At 38.1% G+C, this 19,660-nt stretch overlaps 1 protein-coding gene across 2 annotated transcripts; it reads left to right on the forward strand.

The window, feature by feature from the left end:
* Window positions 1-301: 301 nt before the first annotated feature.
* RBM34 (RNA binding motif protein 34) lies at window positions 302-18,256 on the forward strand. 2 transcript variants are annotated; one of them, XM_089529883.1, is made up of 12 exons: window positions 302-393; window positions 3,004-3,175; window positions 7,385-7,524; window positions 8,008-8,233; window positions 9,406-9,465; window positions 10,173-10,216; window positions 11,679-11,762; window positions 11,966-12,029; window positions 12,121-12,163; window positions 13,822-13,872; window positions 15,258-15,376; window positions 17,916-18,256. In XM_089529883.1, the coding sequence occupies exons 1-12, from the start codon at window positions 362-364 to the stop codon at window positions 18,195-18,197; spliced, it is 1,317 nt and encodes a 438-aa protein (XP_089386009.1). In that variant the 5' UTR covers window positions 302-361; the 3' UTR covers window positions 18,198-18,256. The 2 variants fall into 2 exon arrangements, with proteins under 2 accessions (XP_089386009.1, XP_089386010.1); XM_089529884.1 differs by lacking the exon at window positions 13,822-13,872.
* The last annotated feature ends 1,404 nt before the right edge of the window (window positions 18,257-19,660 follow it).

The raw sequence follows: 19,660 nt of genomic DNA on the forward strand, positions 1-19,660 counted from the left end.
GCCTTTAGATTGACAGAGCTATAGATATATCTGTGTGTGTGTAGACAGAGTTTCAGATGTGTGTCGTTAGAGCTATAGATATGTGTGTGTGTAGACAGAGATACAGATGTATGTGTGTATCTTTAGATATATGTGTGTCTTCATACAGATAGAGCTAAAGGTGTGTGTGTGTGTGTAGACAGAGCTACAGCTGTGAGTGTAAGTACAGGACAGGGCCTTATAGGGGGCGTCCCTGAGCTGCCTCCGCATGAGGGCCTGAGGCTGGGCCTTGCGCGGGAGGCCTCCCACTCCCACTTCCGGCTCCTCCTCCAGGAAAAGGCCGCGTCGCTCTTAGTCTTGAGGCCTGGCTGAGGAGGAGGCGATGGGGCCCCGCAAGGCCCTGCCGGGGAAAGGGTAAGGAGCCACAAGGGGCAGCCCAGAAGGGCCCTGAGGGGCTCCTTGATCGCCCTGGCTCAGTGCTAGGGGATTCTGGGAACTGTAGTGTTTGTGAGGCATTTGGCCTTCTCTGCCGGAGAGCTCTGGTGCCACAATAAACTACAATTCCCAGGATTCCCTCGCACTGGGCCAGGGCTGTGAAAGCGCTCTCAGACTGGATTGTTTTCTGCAGTGTGTTTTGGACCTGTGTCTGAGCTTTTGTTGCTTTGATTTCTCCATGCATTACCTTCATTCATAGCAGGGCATCAGCTGTATCCGACAGTTTGCCTTCTGCTTTAGGAGGCCCTTATTGTGTACTCCCAAGTCATTTCAGATGGCCTTTGTCTATAAAGGATTTATTATTATTATTAAAGTTTATTTATATAGCAGTATATGTTTTACCTGGCGCTTTACAAAGTCACCAAACAAGATACAGATATAAAAAAACCCAGCCAATGGCATACAGTCTAAAATTATAATGAAAATGTAAACTTTCCCCAGTATTTAATACATGTATTTCAGCAAAATTATAAAATAGTAACTTAAAATAAGTAGGGTAGGCTATAAAGACAAAACACACTAATGCATACTTATCTAATGCTCACTGCGGTCCAAAACACACTACAGAAATAATCCAGTTTGAGACCGCTTTAACTGCCCTGGCTCAATGCTAGGGAATTCTGGGAACTGAGACATTTATCCGCCTCCATCAGGGAATGCTCTGGTGCCACAATAAACTACAATTCCCAGGATTCCCTAGCACTGAGCAAGAGCAGTTAAAGCAGTCTCAAACTGGGTTTTTTCTGCAGTGTGTTTTGAGCCTGAGTCTGCAAGGCTGTTGCTGGCTGAGGTCTTGGAGGCCTTTCATTCACATGGCTCTCATAATACAAAGCCACCTCAATAGCAAATAATAACAATGATGGTTTAGTGTATCCAAAAAAGCCATGATGATGAGCTAACTTTCAGACAGGATTTGTTCTTAGTTTATGAATCCTGACTGATCAGGACTCACTTACCCATAATTCCAGTTCTGGATATCACTGGATGCTATTCCCTTGTTTCTTTACCATTTTGCACAAATGACAGAGTAATTGGTTGCAGGAAGCTCCATATAGCAGATTCACATACTGGTTTTTAAACCAGGATTCCCAGCTTTTCATTATATGCCAGAGTTCTCGCTTTCTGAATGAAGCATGAAGAGCTAAACTCCAAAGTTTTTAAAACGTTCACCCACCAAATATAACAATGCTGATGCTTTATGTGGAGGTAGAAGCATTCAGCTAATTTCAAAATCTCGTCCTAGATATGCAGTTTCCTTTTCCAGAGGTGTCTTTCAGTTATGTTTTATAAGACTGATGAATTGATTATGGACCTTATCACTTGGCTTATTAATTTGGTTTACCTCTCCCAGTTTAAATTTCAGTTTGGGCTGCATCCTGATCTTATCAGCTGCTGAATTTGCCTCCCGAATACAGCCCAAGTTCATGCCCACTTCCAGGAGCGCTCCTGGATTTTCTTAAGCTGGAAAACTCCCGGATTTGAAAAGAGCCGTGCGCTTGGGCTGTATTCGGGAGGCAAATTCAGTGGCAAAAATCTGGTAAGATCAGGATGAAGCCTGAATTGAAATTTAAACTAGGAGAGGTAAGCCAAACTGATAAACCAAGCGATAAGCTCCAAAAATTGGTAACAGTACAAATGTAGAATCTTAAGACTTGAATGAGTTTGAGATTATGACGATATTATGACACTGCACATAGTATATATCAATGTGGTATACACTCATCCCTCCATATTTGCGGCTTTCATATTTGCAGACTTGATTATTGTTAGATTTGATTAATATGTTCTCTCTAGGACTATCCAGGTCCTCCAGTGCAAGTCTTAACTAAAAGTTGCACTGAAAGATCTAGAGATTCCTAGAGGGAATACTCTACTAGGCCTTTGTAGCTCCTCCAGTGCAGTTCTATGGCCAGTGTCTGTTGGATATTGACCACAGAGTTGCACTGGAGGACCTAGAGATTCCTAGAGAGGTGTCCTCTAAGGTAAAAACATGATATTTTGTTATTTGCGGTTATTCCATATTCACGGGGGTCTTGTGCCCCTAACCCTAGCGAATATGGAGGGACAAGTGTATATCTTTGGAATATTTTGCCTCCTGTTCAAGATAGCAATATTCGCCCCTCCAAACGCATGGATCTGAGATCCACGACCTTGAGTATCTGCGGAGCGGCAACCTCAGCTATTTTCAATGCCATGAGTGTCAGGCCTGCACGCCCAGGCCCTGAGCACAGAGGCATGTCCCATTCAAGCCTATGGGGCTTGAAGATGTGCAAGCCTCTGTTTTCGCGTGGGGTCCGGAACGGATCCCCTGCGAAAATGGAGGGCCAGCTGTATGGCTTTTAATTTTTCTTTAATGTGTTACCCCAAGGGAGTTTTTAAGAAATGTATTGTTTCAACCTTAACTGGTTTACATTTTGACAGCTTTCATTGGAAGCAGCAGTTGTTAGTTGACTCCCAGTGTTATTGTTAATCACTTAAGTTTATTACATTCCAAAACTTTTGGATGTCTAACGTCATCTTTTTAAACAGGAAAAAACATGAGAAAGATGCTGTTGGTGAATCAAATGAGGGTTACTTTGTGGGGCAAGTGGCTAACAGTCTGTTTCAAAATAAGCCCACAACATCTAGTACACGTCCTTTGTTACAACTGTTCAGTGCTTCTGCAGCTGAAACACAGCCAGTATATGTTGCTGTGCCAAAAGTAAGTAGTTGCTTTTTCTAGACAATTCTCAAATGTAAATTCAGTATTTGAGCCATTGAAGGTTTATGTTTACATTGCCAGATTATCTTTTACAGGTGGGGCAGGAAAATGTTTTCTTTGAGGTGTAGGAAAAGATAATGTCTCTGTTACAAGATGCCTAGCAGACCAGCACCAGGGTTAGGATAGCCCCCTCTGCTGCATGTAAGAGCAGCAGAATAGCTTAGTGGGTGCAGCTCAAATATTCAGCAACTCATTGCTACCCCTGACTGCTCTACATCTGGTGCCTGAGGCAGATGCCATGCTCTGCCTAATGTTAGGGCCAGTCCTGGGGACAGAGCGGTTAAAGGGTTTTCATGTTCTCATCAGGGCTGAAATCAGTGTGTAGATCCTGAATAAAATTACACTGGTGAATCTTGGTATTATTTTAGTAAATGGCTCTATCAGGAGCATCTGCTAATGACTGCTGTTGAACTGTGATGGTGCCCCTGGTACCCTGATCTTTAGCAGGTTGCTTCAGTTGTTATTTTCAAGCAGTTACTGAAAATGACTTTCACCCTAGTGAGCCTTTTATGCCTAAGAAATTGATTCATCTTAGTGCTTTGTTGCTACACTTTAATAGTCTGATCAATGTGCATAATATGTGCTATGTTGTTATTATTGCACTGTTTTATACAGTAAATCTTATTTTATGGTGTTGCTATAGTTTCTGTTTCTTTTTGGAATGAAGGCTCTGAGGCTGAAAAAACCTAGGCTTAATATCTAGATGTAGTCACATTGTGGGACCCCAACCTGCTTAATGACATCTTAATGAATCTTCCAATTTTTAGTCCATGGTTAAATTTCTATGTTCATAAGAGCAAAGTCTTTACTTCTTTTTAAAACACATAACATTGAGTTGCAGACTTGGTAAAACATTTTGAACATTATTTCTCCCCAGACCAGAAATACAGTAGTAACTAATTCCTAACATTCACATTTATGGAATGCCTCACAGATTCTGAATAATAATATTCTGACAATCTAGTGACTCATGCAAGATATGACATGTATTTAATTCTCCCTGTCCCTGAATTACAGTTTATCCCATGTGGAATATACATAGCTCTTTGTCTAGCTATGAGACCTACCTAGTATTAACATGAGAATGAAGTTCTCTCTCCCTGCTTCAAAATCCCTTTGTTAACCATTTTTGCTTACTTTGAACTGTGAAACAAACCTTAAGCCAGTTAAGAAATCAACTGAAATTTCAAGTGCAGTGTTGGAATATTTATTCAACAATAGGTCTCAGAGCTTGCACTGTGATAACCACATTTAAGATTGCAGTCCTATGTATGATGGAGCACCTTTTCTGATATGTTGCCACTTAGATATTTATATTAAGATGATCTATGCAGGGTCTTCTCTGAGTAGTATGGCCTCCAGATAGCAATACCTTCTATTTCTCATTCTGTTTTCTCCATTGAATTCTTTATTTTATCCTTAGCACCTTTGAAGAGCAAAAAGGGGACAACCAGCTCTTTGTTGTTGGTATTCCTCTCTTTTTACTACCCTCAACCTTTGCTAGCATTATTGTCTTTTCTAATCAGTTGTGCCTTCTCATGATGTAACCAAAGTATAACAGTTTGATCATCTTGGGTTCCAAGGTGATGGCAGGTTTGATCTGTTCAAGGACCCATTTGTTTATCTTTTTGGCTGTCCATAGTATCCTCTGCACTCTTCTCAAGCTCTACATCTCAAATGAATTGATTTTCTTATCTGCTTTCTTCGCTGTCCAGCTTTCATATCTATGCATGATGATAGGCGATTCTAACTTTAGTGTTCATTTGTATATCTTTACTCTTTAGGATCTAGTTTAGTTCTTTCATACCTGCCCTTCCCATTCCTAGTCTTATTCTAATTTGACTGCAGTCTGTGTTCTGATCAGTATTTGATACAAGGTACAGGAAATCTTTAACTGTTTCACTTTCTTCATTGTCTAGGTTGAATTTATGTAGATTCTAATCTGTGACATTTTCTGCTAGTAGTATGGTGTCATCCGCATATTTTAGATGGTTGATTTTCCTTCCTCCTATCTTCACTCCTTCTTCTGAGTCTAAACCTGTTCTTCGTATAATACTTTCTGCATACAAATTGAACAAATAGGGTGATAGAATGCATCCTTATCTGACCCCTTTGCCAACTGGGAACCAATTTGTTCCTCTATATTCTGTTCTAACAGTAGCCTCTTATCCTAAGTACAGATTTCTCATCAGGACTATCAGATGTGGTGGCACTGCCATTACCTTAAGAGCCATCCATAGCTTTTTGTGATCCATGCAGTCCAATGCTTTGCTATAATCTATAAAGCACATGGTCATTTTCTTTCTGGAATTTTTTTTGTATGCTCCATTAGCCATTGTATGGTTGCTTGGCTGCAGCTGCCATACATCTGGGGCATGCATATGTCCTTACTGCCTTTTTCTCTGATCCTCAGCATTCCCTCCCATTGAATCAGGACTGTTTGGAAGTGAGGACGGGAGGAAGCAAACTCTGGAAGTGTCTCCCCAGGCTTTGTGGCAGGGTGCAGCTTTTAAAGCCAGCATGCAGACAGTTAAAGTAAAATTCTGGAACTGCATTGTCAGTGAGGCTTATGTGTGAGGCTTTACCCACTAGCTAAACACACTCAAAGACAAGGATGGATTTGTTTCTTGTAAAATGGACAGAATACCGATTGCACATTTTGCCCCATAACTCTGCTGCAGAGGGACTAGAGAGATGCTCTTATTTTAAACGAAAGCTTGGAATCTGTGTCAGATGGTGGTTCAAACAGGAATCAGGTAGTATGCCTAGAGGCTGGGTGAAATCTGTCCAACTCTAGATGTTGAGTCTTTCTGTCAAGACCAATGTTATTCTCTTCAACTTTGTCCTGTTTTTCCTTCCAGAATATATTTTTTCACCCAATCTTGACTGTTGCTGATGGCTCCTGACAATGCGGTGTTTGGACTATTCTGTTAGCCACATCCTCTAGTTGATAACTTGTGGACACTTTACAGGACTCCTTTGGTCTTTACCTAAGGATCAATAATTCTTTCATAGTGACCCCAGATTAGTTTAGGCCCGTTACAAATGGGCTTTTGCGGCGCCCCCGTCATGTGCTAGGGGTTGGCCGAGGACTGCCGAGAATAATGGTGGCGCCCTATACACATGGACACCGCCATTTTGACGTATCGGACGCATAGCGTCAATACGTCGTGCCCCGGATGTGACACCGCGAGTGCGCGAGTAGCACCTCGCGGTGTCCCATCCGGGGCGCAAGAAGAAGCGCCATTTTGGCGCTTCTTCATTGCGTCCGGGAACCGCGCGGTTTGGCTGCTGCGGGTCCCAGACGCAGCAACCGGTGGTGGCGGCAGAGTGCCGCTTTTTGGCAGTCTGTAACCCGCCTTAGTTTCCTTAAATGACCCTGGACTAAGAAAATATGAGTACCATTCACTTCTAACTACCAGAGATGCTGTCTTCCTTTGAATCTGTAACTGTATTTTCTTTCTGTATTCAAGCCTTCATGTACCATAACCTTCACAGAGTTCTGCGGCATAATCAGATTTACTTTAATCTCAAATTTAATTTCAAACTGAGATATTTAATCAGAGTCATAACTCTGAATACCTATGCTTTTATCACCACTATTAATACTAAACTGGAATCATTATATATCCAGCCCATATGATTCCTGGTATGCGGTTGTAGTTCTTATGCCATTGTACTATGGTAACATATAGACTAGCCTTTAATTCATGTGAGAAAGACGATTTAAGTAGGAACTCAGTAATCCTTCATTTATGTCAAATTTTCACCTGAATAATAGCTATCAACAGCTTTTAAAAACGCTTCTCACCATAACAAAAATGCATTTTTGTTTGAAGTTCTTCTTCATGTTTTTGTCATATTTCAAAATAATAGGCATCTTCTTAAAGGCATCAAGGTAGTTGTGTATTTACAACAAATGCTTTAATAGTTGGAAGAAAGTGTATAAGAGATCACCTATGAGAAATTAATTTTAACATAATTATATAAATATGAAATGTTTAGGCAGGGATGGAATGAAGGATGGTAAACTGAAGTTTTTCCTGATATTTATGCTATTTTATTTTTGCATTGTGGTTTTGCTTTAAAAAAACCCTTTTGGCTTTCCTTTAACAAACTGTTTTAAAAGCATCCTTTTGTTTCAAAAAGGAAAACAAAAAACGCAAGCATGCAGAAGAGGAAATCGCTGCAAAAGTTCATAGCTCATCAACTAACATACAGCCTTTGAAAAAAATGAAGAAAATTAACAAAAAGAAATTCTCTCCAGCAGAGAAAATGCTGTCAAACAGGTAAATTAAATGCTTTTAATCTGTAAAGTTCAGGTGAAGTATTTTAGAAATTTTAGCTTTTAGAAACACAGCATGAGATATGCCTTTTTCTTGACTTCTGCTGATGACTCCAGTAATTTTGTAGTAGTGATTGCACTCAGTCTTAGATTAGAAAGAGTTGATGGCACAAAATAGGTAAGTAAATAATGAATTGGATCTTAGAATTTGACCCTATGCACGTATGTTCTAAAGAACATCTAATAAACCCAGAAAAGAGTATATAGGACAACATTCTTAGTCTGTCTATACAGTACTACTTTTTTCACACATTTGTTGACTTCCATGTAGTTTGAATGATGATACTTGCATTGCTTCTTATACTATTGTTTATCTAGCAATTGAGCCCCCCCTGACTAGTTCAATTTAAAATGTATTATTTTTTATGATTGTACAAAAAACCCAACTTGTAATAACTTGATTGCTATTATTCACTGTTCATTCAAGGGAATTTGCTTTGGAACAAGCAGATGAAGAAGAGGAGGAAAAAGAAATAAAAATTAAGCAAAAGTTGAAAAATAGACATTCTCAACTGGTTACCAAGTATCCCTCAACTTCAGATGAATATGCTAGAATAAAACAAAAGAAAACACAAATCAGTAAGGCTGAGGAGATGCTAAAAAATAAGAGGACACTTTTTGTGGGAAACTTACCCGTTAGTTGTACAGCACAGGTGAGTGACTGGTGGACAGTCCAAGATGTACTTCTTTTTGCTTGAATTTATGTTCCAAGCACTCTAAGCGATATTTTTATTTACCGGTACTTACCATATTTATAGATTTCATTTCATCCACAGATATCAAATTGTCTCCCTCCCCCGTTCTATATTTGCAACAAGCAGCCTTACAAATTGGTCTGAAATGTACCAAGTAGCATAAGTTTCCCCAGCGAGCTTTATGACTGAATGGAGATGTGAATCTGTTGAAATCTTTGGAAAGTTCCTTGTTTAGATGATTGTTACCAGGATTCCTAGGGCAACATAGCTGCAGGACATGCTGGTTTAAGCATTTAACTTTAGTCTTCCTAGCTCTATCCAACGCTTTAATCTAAAGTGGGCAAAGTGCAGCCTGTGGGCTGCGTTTTGCCCTCCAACAGCCCTAATGTAGCCACCACCACATTGTATCCCTCATGTTTTCTAGCTGGTGTGTCACCTCATCTGTCATAGGACCAGTGGGTTCCTACCCTCAAAACAAAGTAACACCTGATAATTTTCAGTTTGGGAAAGAGCTCCCTCCAGGTCTAAAACAGTTCTGAGGGCCTCTAAGTCATAGCAAATTGTCTTGTACCCTCTAGAGAGCATAGTGACACCGTATAAGTGATAAAAAACATCTTGGCTTCTCTGTAGGGGTGTCTGTGCATCCTTCTTAGGTTTGGTGGGAGGTATATGCATCTTCCAAAGGTCCAAAGTTGCTCCTCTGTAGTTGCACCACTCTCTCCCATTCATATAAGTATGTATCCCTTGATTTCATTGGAATTTTGTTCTGAATAAAAATACTTAGAGAATATAAGTACTTAAATGATAGCTTTTACCTAAGTTCAAATCTTGTATTGATTTACTGATTTATTCTTAACACCAGAAACTTAATATTTAGCTTTGAACAAGCCTGGGCATTGAGTTTGTATTTATCTTAAGTATTGTTTCTGTTACTGAAGAAACAATAATTTCCTAAATGGTCTTGGGTTTTGTATTCTTCATATTACAAACCAGTTAAAACACAGGGAATTTGGGAATTCAATTCAGTCTGTTTAGATTAAATATTTTCTTCTGTTTACCTGAAATATTTGCTTCTCATTGTGTATCATGTTTGCATTAACAAATGAACCCAAAATTTTGTTTAAATTTAGATGCTGAAGACATTTTTCAAAGAATATGGACAAATCGAATCAGTTCGTTTTCGTTCTGTGGTACGTCTGTTACTTTTTATGTTGGCTGATGATTGTTCACTGGGAGAGAATCTTTAGTCACAGGAGAGGGACTATATTTTATATATTGTATTTTTGCTTGATTACGTGTTAGGACATAATGAGGTTGCCACATACCCTCCCAAAACCTTTATGCATACTAGAGGAAGGGTAAAAGGACTCTACTTGCACTGAGCTTGGAACAGGCAACATTACTCTACTCATCTTCCAGTTAGAAAGCCAGGAAAAAGAATTTCCTGTAATGTCAATTTTGGCTAACACATTTTTGGAAGGCTGAATTGATCACTCTGAATGAATAGTTGGTCTCTGTTATTCCGTATTCTAATCCAGTGCTACCCAAAGTGGCAGTCTGTGGACTGATACCAGTTGTGACCAGCGGCTGTTGGTCCATGGCAAGTTTCCAAGAAAGAAACATTTGTAGCTAATGAGCACTAATATGGTATTAGTCTTGATTAATTAAAAAAAAATCCCTGTCCCCTAAATCAGATAACTAGAGAGGCACTAGTCTAATCTGTTCCCTAAATATTTTATAATGATTTAGATTTCTCTTAAATTGGATATATATCGAACCTGAAAACCTCACTAATCCAATGGTTTCTTTTGCAATGCTGTTTTCCAATCAGATTCAAAATATTTGTAATATGACATAGCTGAACAAGGTCTGTAAACTAACCTGTTTTCTCTTTCAGATTCCAGCTGAAGATACTCTGACAAAGAAAATGGCAGCTATAAAGTAGGTTATGTAACTTGTGTGTTCCTTTTGGGGAGAACTCCCCCCCCCTTTTTTTTTTTGTTGTTGTTCTGCATTTTAAATCAGTTTCTTTCTAGCTGCTACATGTTCTTACTCAGTAGTTTTAACAATGGCAACTAGAATGCCTGGTCATCATCCTGAATTACAGTTTTGCATGTCCTGTGTTACAAACATATCAATTGGTTCAGTGCTAGAAAAGAGATAATACTATGAATTGGCAAACCAGTATTGATAAAGTCATTGCCTAAAGAGAGTTAGGTTGCATCATTGCAGAAATAATCCGATTTGACACCACTTTAACAGCCATGGCTCAATGCAATGGAGTTCTGAGAACTGTAGTTTATTATGAAACTAGGCTCCCCCATTATCCCTAATGTTTCTGTATCCCTCCATAGTCCTTCTCAAAATGGCGACAGGAAGTGATGTGTCATCACTTTTGGTTGCCTTTTTGAGGGGAACTACAGAAGGAAATGGAGATATATTTGGGCTCACTGTTTATGTGTGTGGGAAGTCTGAAAGGAAATTGCTCCTTGCCCACCGTACAGTTCCCCGCCTATATTGCAGAGCCGAGGAAAAGCAAAATAAATATGGCTTTAGTAAGAATTTAGGGATTGTAAAGGATTATGTAATGCATGTCTATTCTTTTAACTTGCTCTGAACTGGTTACTTGTTTCAAAACTATTATAGTACAGTTAAAAAGTTTATTTAACCAGCTGTGTAATTTGATCTGATCTCGGAAGCTAAGCAGGGTCAGCCTTGGTTAGTACTTGGATGGAACATTGCCAACCAACACCAGCTGCAGTGAGCTATATTTCAGAGGAAGGAACTGGCAAAACCACCTCTGAGTATTTCTTGCCTAATGAAATCATATGAAATTCATGGAGTCTGCATAAATCAACGGGCAATTTGAAGGCACACACACGCAATTTGATCATAATCAAGTGTCTTTTCTATCTGTTCTGGACCAAAGTGGAAATTAAAGTTATTCTGCAGTTCATAACCCATAAATGTAGATCAGTATGAATGGCATTGTAGCTCTGAAATTGTTTCGGCTTCCTAACTGGAAAAGATGGAAATTACTTCTTACTCAATCCTTACTGTTAGATAGAGCTGGTAAGAGCATAGCTTTTGAGGCATATAAAAGCCCCCTAAGGTATTTCCCAATATGTGTGGAAAGGGACCCTTTTTCATTCAGCCTGGCAAAATTAACCTGCATTTTAGATGGGAGAATGTATAGATGCTCTAGTATTAGGACACACTGATTATACATGTTTGAGAGGGATCAAGAAAGTATAGGAGTAGCAAATTCTTTTGAAAATATGCCATGTCAGATTAAATGCAATATATTTTTCATCAAAGTAACTATTTTGAGAATTGTATAAATTCTACAACCAGTCTTAAAAATTTCAGTTAAATATATAATAATTTTATTTATCTTCTACAGGCGAAAATTGCATCCAAACATGAAATATATTAACGCTTACGTCGTTTTCAAGGAGGAACATGGTGCTAATAATGCCTTAAAATGGTATATTTTTTAAAAAGTTACTACTTGTGTTTGATTTTATAAAGTAACAAAATTCATATTTAATTATATAATTCTGACTCGAAGCATGTTACTCTAACCTGTATATCCTTTTTCAAAAATAATGCAGTGTGTCAACTAAAAACCAATAGTAAATGACTATTTTTTCTTTCTCTCATGACTTTCCCCCATTATGGCTTTCATAGTAATGGCACTGAATTTACCAGTGGATTTCACATCCGAGTCGACCTTGCTTCACAATCCACGTGTGTAAGTAATTCAAATGGTATAGAAGGTTCCCCTCTGGACCCTTCTTTAGGTTATTGATTCAATTTTTAAAATGTTTTTGCCTTTTTTACAGCATGATAACAAGAGATCAATATTTGTGGGCAACCTCCCTTATGGTAGGTGAAATTTCATACTCTTCTTTTCAGATAAGTGTAAATTATTCTACCAGAAAAGCTACTCTTCTGGAGAGCTTAATGAGAACCACTTCTTTTATACCTTCTGCTGATGAGCGGATTTAGAGTGTGTAGGAAGTTATTAACAATGTACTCAAATGTTTACTCTTTTAAAAAGCTATTTGCTCCTAGGTGTCAGATAATGTTCATTATATATTGTGACAACTTTAGAAAAGATATTGGCCTGTTAAAGACATGTGCATGTCTAAGTCTCTTTTGGGATGCCTAAAAGCTATTCTCTCTTTTTTTTTTTTATATAATCTTTATTAAATATATTCAAAATAAGCCAAAGCAAAACATAATTCAATCTATACATCATTGAATCATACTCCACATCCGTGTATATTTATCCATGTTCTTCAACAGTTTTCAGAGCGATAATTAATACATTAAGAAAACCTACCTTCCAAGCGTTAAGAAAAAGAATCTTTTCATTCTGTCTTCTATCCTTGTTTTATCTTGTATATCTCTTTCTTTTTAATATTAAACCTTACATTACTATCATTTCTCACAAATAAAAATCCCTTCATTTATGATTGATTTTGTTTTGTTTTTACGTATACATCTACATAACTACAAATGTTTGCCCAAAAACTCCTTCAGTTACTAATATCTACCCATACGTATAGATATCTATACGATCTTCCACACACTTATGTAGATGTATATGCTTATACATACATGCATACCCCTGTATATCTATTATGTTATATAATTTCCTCATAGCTCCACATCCCATTTTCTTTTCATATAGTTCCGGATAGGGTCCCATTCCTTATCTCTTTCCATTTTTTCCATGGAATTCTCATTGTATGTTGACGTAGCACACTCCATATCTTTAACCTCCAGGACCTTTAGCAACCATTCGTCTATAGTAGGTACATAGAGTAGTTTCCAATTTTTTGCCAAGAGGATTCTAGCACAAGTAATTAAGTTCAATAGTATTCTCCAATGCTTTTTTTGATTTGCCATATCCACAAATGAAGTCATGTTTAATAAGTACACTTCTGGTATGAGTGGAAAATCAATATTCAAAATTTGTTTAATGTTTTTATGAATTTTAAACCAGTATCTTTTAATTATTGGGCATGTCCACCACATATGAAAGTATGTCCCTTTTTCCTTTTGGCATTTCCAGCATTTGTTATCCCTTAGTTTGTATATTTTTGCAATTCTTGCGGGGGTATAATACCACCTATTAATGACCTTCATACAGTTTTCTTTTAGTTCTTGTGAAATTGTGAATTTATTAGCTCTTTCCCAGGCAATTTCCCAGTGTTCAAGAGGTATTTCATGACCTATTTCAGAGGCCCAAGTTATCATATGAGTGGATATAATATCCTGCTCCAATTCCCTGGTTAGAAACAAATTATATAGTTTCGCGATTTTCCCTTTTTCCTTTGTTCCTAAAATTTTATCTAAGTCATTTGATTCTTTTTCAAATCCTTCTTTTTGAGCGTCTTCCTTGAACCTTTGCCTGATCTGATAGTATCCAAACCAACTCATATTTTTTCCTTTAGCAATTAGGTCTTCTCTTGGGATAAATTTTATCATGTTATTGTGCTCCATTTTTATTAAGTCTTTGTATCTAACCCAATTAGGGTTCCCCTCCCATCTTCCGAAGAAAGCCTCCTGCGTGGATATCCAGTTAGGTATTCCTAAATAAAATTTTCCCTTAATCTTTACCCATGTTTGAAATAGAGCCTTCCTGATAGAGTGATTATGAAAGTCTTTATTTATTTTATCTTTGCGATACCATATATAGGCATGCCAACCAAATCTTAAGTTGACAGCTTCTAAGTTTAATAAAAAAAAAAAAAAAAAAAGCTATTCTCTTGTCCTTGCACTCCATCCCCAAACTTGCTCCCAGCCTGAGGGAGCTGTCAAGCCCTGGAAAGTTCTACTGCTGCTCCTTCTTACCAGAGGGAAGTGGAACACAGTTTAGATCATGAAGATATGGTGACTCTGGGCTCCCTTTTTTTGGTCCACTCCATCCGTGAGCACCTCACCCCCAACTGAGTCCAGCTGCTATTTCATGGTCTGAATTGCTTCCCTGCCCTCCTGTTCCGGAGGAAGCAGGAGCAGCTGCTTGTGGGGCATGATAGATGCTGGGGGTTGGGGTGGAGAAAAGGATGTGGAACTCCAAGGATGGAGCTGTTCCCCAATATAGGAGCTTGGATATTATGTTATACGAAGAAGTCTCCACCTGAGCAAAGCTGCATTCTCTACCCTTCTCTTTTTGCCATACATCTGGAAGAACTTACACTTTAATTTTATTTCCATCAATTCTTGGCTTCCTACATATAAATCAGGAATGATATTTGAAAACTGTTAATTTATTGGATTATTAGTAGTTAAAGTAAATTCATTTTAGGGTAAGAGTGGGAATGTGTATCTTTTCCCAGATGTTGTCCCAATCTGTTTTAGACCACGATTGTTGGTTTGTGTATAAGAGAAAGTGAGGACAATGAATCCTATTATTATTATTTATTTATAAAGCGCTGTAAATTTACATAGCGCTGTACATACAATCTATTTAATTGGATGGTTCCCTGCCATCAGGCTTACAATCTAAAAAGACACGACACAAAGGGACTGGTGGTGGGGAAGGGGCCTCTCTAGTAGGATAATACATATAAAATACATAGCAGTACAGGAAATGATTCAATAAAACAGACAACAAAAGAACATCAAATAGCAAGTGACAATTATGCAATGCCTGGGAACGCATAATTAAATATAATTACTTTTATATAATTAATATAAAATTCTCCTCCTGGCCTCATGGGTAATAGAGAGGATATGAACCCAAGACTTTTTAAGGCTTGCTGACACTACTGCATGCGTGATTTAGCATTACATGTGAACATAACCATACTCTTACATAAATTCAGAGATTAAAGTAGTTATTGCAGATAGTAAACATGTCTTCCATTTAAATTTTAAAGAAAAATGTTCAGAATTTTGTTCATACTCCTGCAGACTATTGCGATTTAATATCAGCATGCTTTCCTTTCCAAATATTGTTTGCTTACAGATATTGATGATGATACTGTAAGAAACCATTTCTCTGAATGTGGAAGTGTAATGAGTGTACGAATTGTGAGAGATCGGAACACAGGCACTGGCAAAGGATTTGGTTATGTTCTGTTTAAGGTATGTTAATTCTGATTTTACCATGGCATTCTATTATGCCAAATTCATTGAATACTTTCTGAAGTTGAAGGCATCCAGTGATCACCAAACAGCTACAGAATGGCATTGTTAAAACTCTAGCTGCAGTTGTACATGACTGAAATCTTGAGACTTCCTTGATCCTCATTATTAAGATTTTCCTTGTCTCACCAAAAGTGAGTAGACTATTAAGACCTTCTTGGACTTATATAAGGACTAAATAGGATATAGCACCTACACTAGGCCCCAGTAAATGCTGTTGTCATCTCATAACACCTCCCCTACAACTGATAATAATAATAATAATAATAATAATAATAATAATAAGTATTTCACTTTTTCACAAAGAAATCAAAGTGGATTCCAATAGTATAATTAAAACATCAAACAATTAAAAATTAAAAACTCAAACCCCAACCCTCCCCCATCATAAAAAGAGTGATCATCCCCTAAAAAAGATTAAACATCAAAAAATTTAAAACTGTTCAATATGAATACACTACAATTTCGGGCAGATTAGCACTAGAAATGAGTCTTCCTCTAGAGGAGGGGTGATGGGGGTGATGGTATAAATCAATTTTGATATCAGTATCAATAGAGGGGGAGGCAAGTCTAATGGATCTAACCTAGTCTGGAAAGGCTTGCCGGAAGAGATCCGTCTTAATAGCCTTTTCCAAGGCTTCCAAGATGGTAATATGGCAGATCTTGTGTGGCAGGTCATTCCAGAGCCTGGGAGCGGCTGATAAGAAGGTCCTCTGGGTCACCGCTGAAAGTCTAGTCTTCTTAGGTTGTAGCATGAAAAGCATTAGTCCTTATGCCATAACTTGACCACAGAAGGATTCATAATGTCTACTCCATATAGGCAGCCTCTTCTGCCTCTTCAGGCAGTCAGATAGGCAATTGCCTCTCTGAAATATCTGAAGCCACAATCAAACACTGTTTTTGCACTACCAAAAGCAGCTTCTGTGACTGCAAACACAGGACTTGCTTTGGAGATCCTCCAGAGCAGATTATTGAGGCTGCATGGGGGAAGGACCCAAAATTACTACACTACCACAGTGGATTTCAATCTGATGAGTGGGTTATAAATGTAATTCATAATCAAATTATGCAGTAGGCTCTGACATACAGATGCATATTAAATTTTGCTGTATCATATATTTTATTTATTTAGTTATTTAATATTCTGTCTCACTCCCAGTAGAGGACTCAGGGAGACTTAAAATTAAGGTACACCTTAAAAAACATTAGTACAACAGTTTAAAAACAACAGTTCTATTAAAAACAATGTTTAAAACAGTTGAAAATACATTTCAAATATAATTTAAAAGACACAAGCACCACACACACCATAAAACAAAAGACTTGCCTTACAAAGGTATTTGTCTGCCAGCAGAAAGAAAAGAAACCTCTAGTGGGAGGGAGTTCTACAGTCTGGGAGCAGCCACCAAGAAGGCTCTCCGGTGTCTTTATCAAATGTGCTGTGATGGATAACATTCCTGTTATGTAGCTTTCAAGGAAATAGCTGTGTTAATCTCTTGCAGTATAAAAAGGAAAAAGGGAAGGGCAGAAAAAAGGAAATCTGGCAATACCTTTGAGTCAAACTGGTTTTTTTTTTATTTTAGCATGAACTTTTGTCAGTATGTCTGCTTCTTCCAATGCAATACAGAGTGATATTAAAGCCTCAGGTTATTAAGGGTATTTATACAATTTTGGGAGTGGGATAAAATGTGACCCATATCCAGTATCTTCAAAAGATGGTGTGTGGTGATACTGGTCTTTCAGATCTTTACAGTGGTTTTTATCATTGCTTTCACCTGGGTGCATGCCTGGATAATAGTTTTTTGCTGTTATGTTTGGTTGTGATGTTGTTTTAAATAGGTAGTGTTAAATATTTGGAAACTATAAATAAATGTGAATGGCCCAAACATTAAATGGACCCTTAATTGTAGATGGTAACTTCACCTATAGAAATAATGCAGTTTGACACAGCTTTATATGATAGCCCTGTTTAAATACTTGAAGGGATGTCATATTGAGGAGGGAGCTAGCTTGTTTTCTGCTGCTCCAGAGAATAGGACCCAGAGCAATGGATGCAAGGTACAGGAAAAGAGATTCCACCTCAACATTAGGAGGAACTTCCTGACAGTGTGGGCTGTTCGACAGTTGAATGCACTCCTTCCTTGGAGTGTAATGGAGTCTCCTTCCTTGGAGGTCTTTAAACAGAGGCTGGATGGCCATCTGTCGGGGATGCTTTGGTTGAAATTTCCTGCATGGCAGAATGGGGCTGGACTGGATGGCCCTTGCAGTCTCTTCCAACTCTATGATTCTATGATCCTATGGAATCTTGGGATTTGTTGTGGTACTTGTGACAGAGAAGGCTAAAATATCTCAAAACTGCAAATCCCAGAATTCCACAACATTGAGCCACAGCAGATAAAGCGGTATCAAACTGCATTATTTCTGCAGTACAGAGGCAGCCAGTGTTAATTTATACTTAACATTTTATTTTTCCTTAAAGACTACAGATGCTGCACACCTTGCGCTGAAACTAAACAATTCTGAACTGAAAGGAAGAAAGCTAAGAGTGCAACGCTGTGTTGAGAAAGAAAAAACACAACAGAAATGTTCACACAATGTGAAGAGCCCAGTTAGACTGAAATATACAAAGGCTTCTTCACTGAAAAATGCAAGAGGATGCTCTAATAATTCCTTTGCTGGTGAGAAAGCAGTCCCACTGAAAAAGAGCAAAAAAGGAAAAACAAAAAACAGTATGAAGAAAAAACTGAAAAAACCCAAATGAAACTTCTATATTACAAATTTTGAATTGTATTTTTAAATAAATTTTATTTCATGGTTTCATGGTTAGTCTGTTGGAATTTATATTTATTTTCTCCTCATAGTTTAGAGATTTACCTTGATTATTGCATAATATTAAAAAGAAAGTGATAAAAATTCCACAAAGATTAGTAAGGCGTAACAATTTTACTTTTCTTAATTGGGGAACACCATCTATTTGGGGTGCTTTATTAATTGGCCCAAACAGACAGCCCAAAATAAAGCTGCTCCAGGTCACTTTGGAGGTATGCTGTTTAAATGACACACACATCTTAAGAGGCCAGAAGCTACACCAAAGCTGCACTCCAGTCCTTAGGACTGGAGCGTGGCTTTGGCACGGCTTCCGGCCTCTTAGGATGCATGCATCATTTAAATAGCATACCTTTAAAATCACCCAAAGCAACTTTATTCTGGCCTGTCTGTTCAGGCCCAATGTTTCCCTTAAAGGAAATTTCTTTGTAGTTAATCAGTTATTTTTAATCATGTTCTTCTAACACAGTAGTGATCTGAAGGTTTAAAACCTTGACATTCAGAAGTTGTATGCATACTAACATAAATTTAAATGTTCCTTGAGAGGAATTTCTTTTGTAGTGGGGTTGGGGGTGGGAGGGTGCTGGAACTCAAACGGTTAATAACTGCTGCTTCTCTTTGCTCCAGCCAAGTTTTATTCACTTCTTCATTTCATAAACCACCTTGAGGGCTTCAAAAGTTGAAAAGAGATTTTAAAATCCACCATAAATGAGTAAATGAACCACTTTAATTTACTTCATTCCTGATGTGCAAACTTGAGGCTTTTGATGCCGCACTGTCTTTGCAATAGTTGTATGTAAAAAAAAAGAAAAGTCCACTCAGCATAAGATCAATAGAAATCTAGCCAGAGTGCAAGTCTTTCATGGAAAAGCCCTTTTTGCTCTGCTGGTTATATGTCAAAACTTGCTACTGCCCCATGTTAACACCAGAGCCGTCTCAGACATGTTAATTTGTAATCTTGCTGTGTTCATGATAGGGCCTGAGAAATATGGCTATACGTTAATTAAAACATTTTTGTGTTTACGGTTGTGTGCTTGGGCAATCAAGACGAGCCTCCCTGGCTGAGTTTATGCATCTGGCATGTGGCCTGCCTCTCTTTCTACTTCATTTTTCCTTTTGTAGCATTATTGTCTTTTCTAATGAGTCATGCCTTCTCATGACGTGGTCAAAGTACAACAGCTTCAACTTAATTATCTCTGCTTCCAAGAAGATTTCAGGCTTGATCTGATCAAGGACCCATTTTTTTCCCTTTCAGTTTCTTTCTTTCAGTTAGTCTCAAAGGTGCTACAAGATATCTTTACGTATTGATTCTATAGACTAAGGTCCAAAACGCACTGTGGAAATAATCCAGTTTGAGACCGCTTTAACATCACCCAAGGAGACTTTCCGCTGTGCTTT

This window comes from Sceloporus occidentalis, unplaced genomic scaffold (genome assembly GCF_023333645.1).
Source record: "Sceloporus occidentalis isolate IW3139 unplaced genomic scaffold, rSceOcc1.0.p SCAF_6, whole genome shotgun sequence".
Lineage (NCBI taxonomy): Eukaryota > Metazoa > Chordata > Lepidosauria > Squamata > Phrynosomatidae > Sceloporus > Sceloporus occidentalis.

Excerpts from the sequence above, each read along its gene's own strand:
- RBM34 (XM_089529883.1), top strand. The coding sequence starts at position 362 with ATGGGGCCCCGCAAGGCCCTGCCGGGGAAAGG. Across the intron at positions 3,176-7,384 it reads TATATGTTGCTGTGCCAAAA|GAAAACAAAAAACGCAAGCA; the intron begins GTAAGTAGTTGC and ends TGTTTCAAAAAG. Across the intron at positions 8,234-9,405 it reads CCGTTAGTTGTACAGCACAG|ATGCTGAAGACATTTTTCAA; the intron begins GTGAGTGACTGG and ends GTTTAAATTTAG.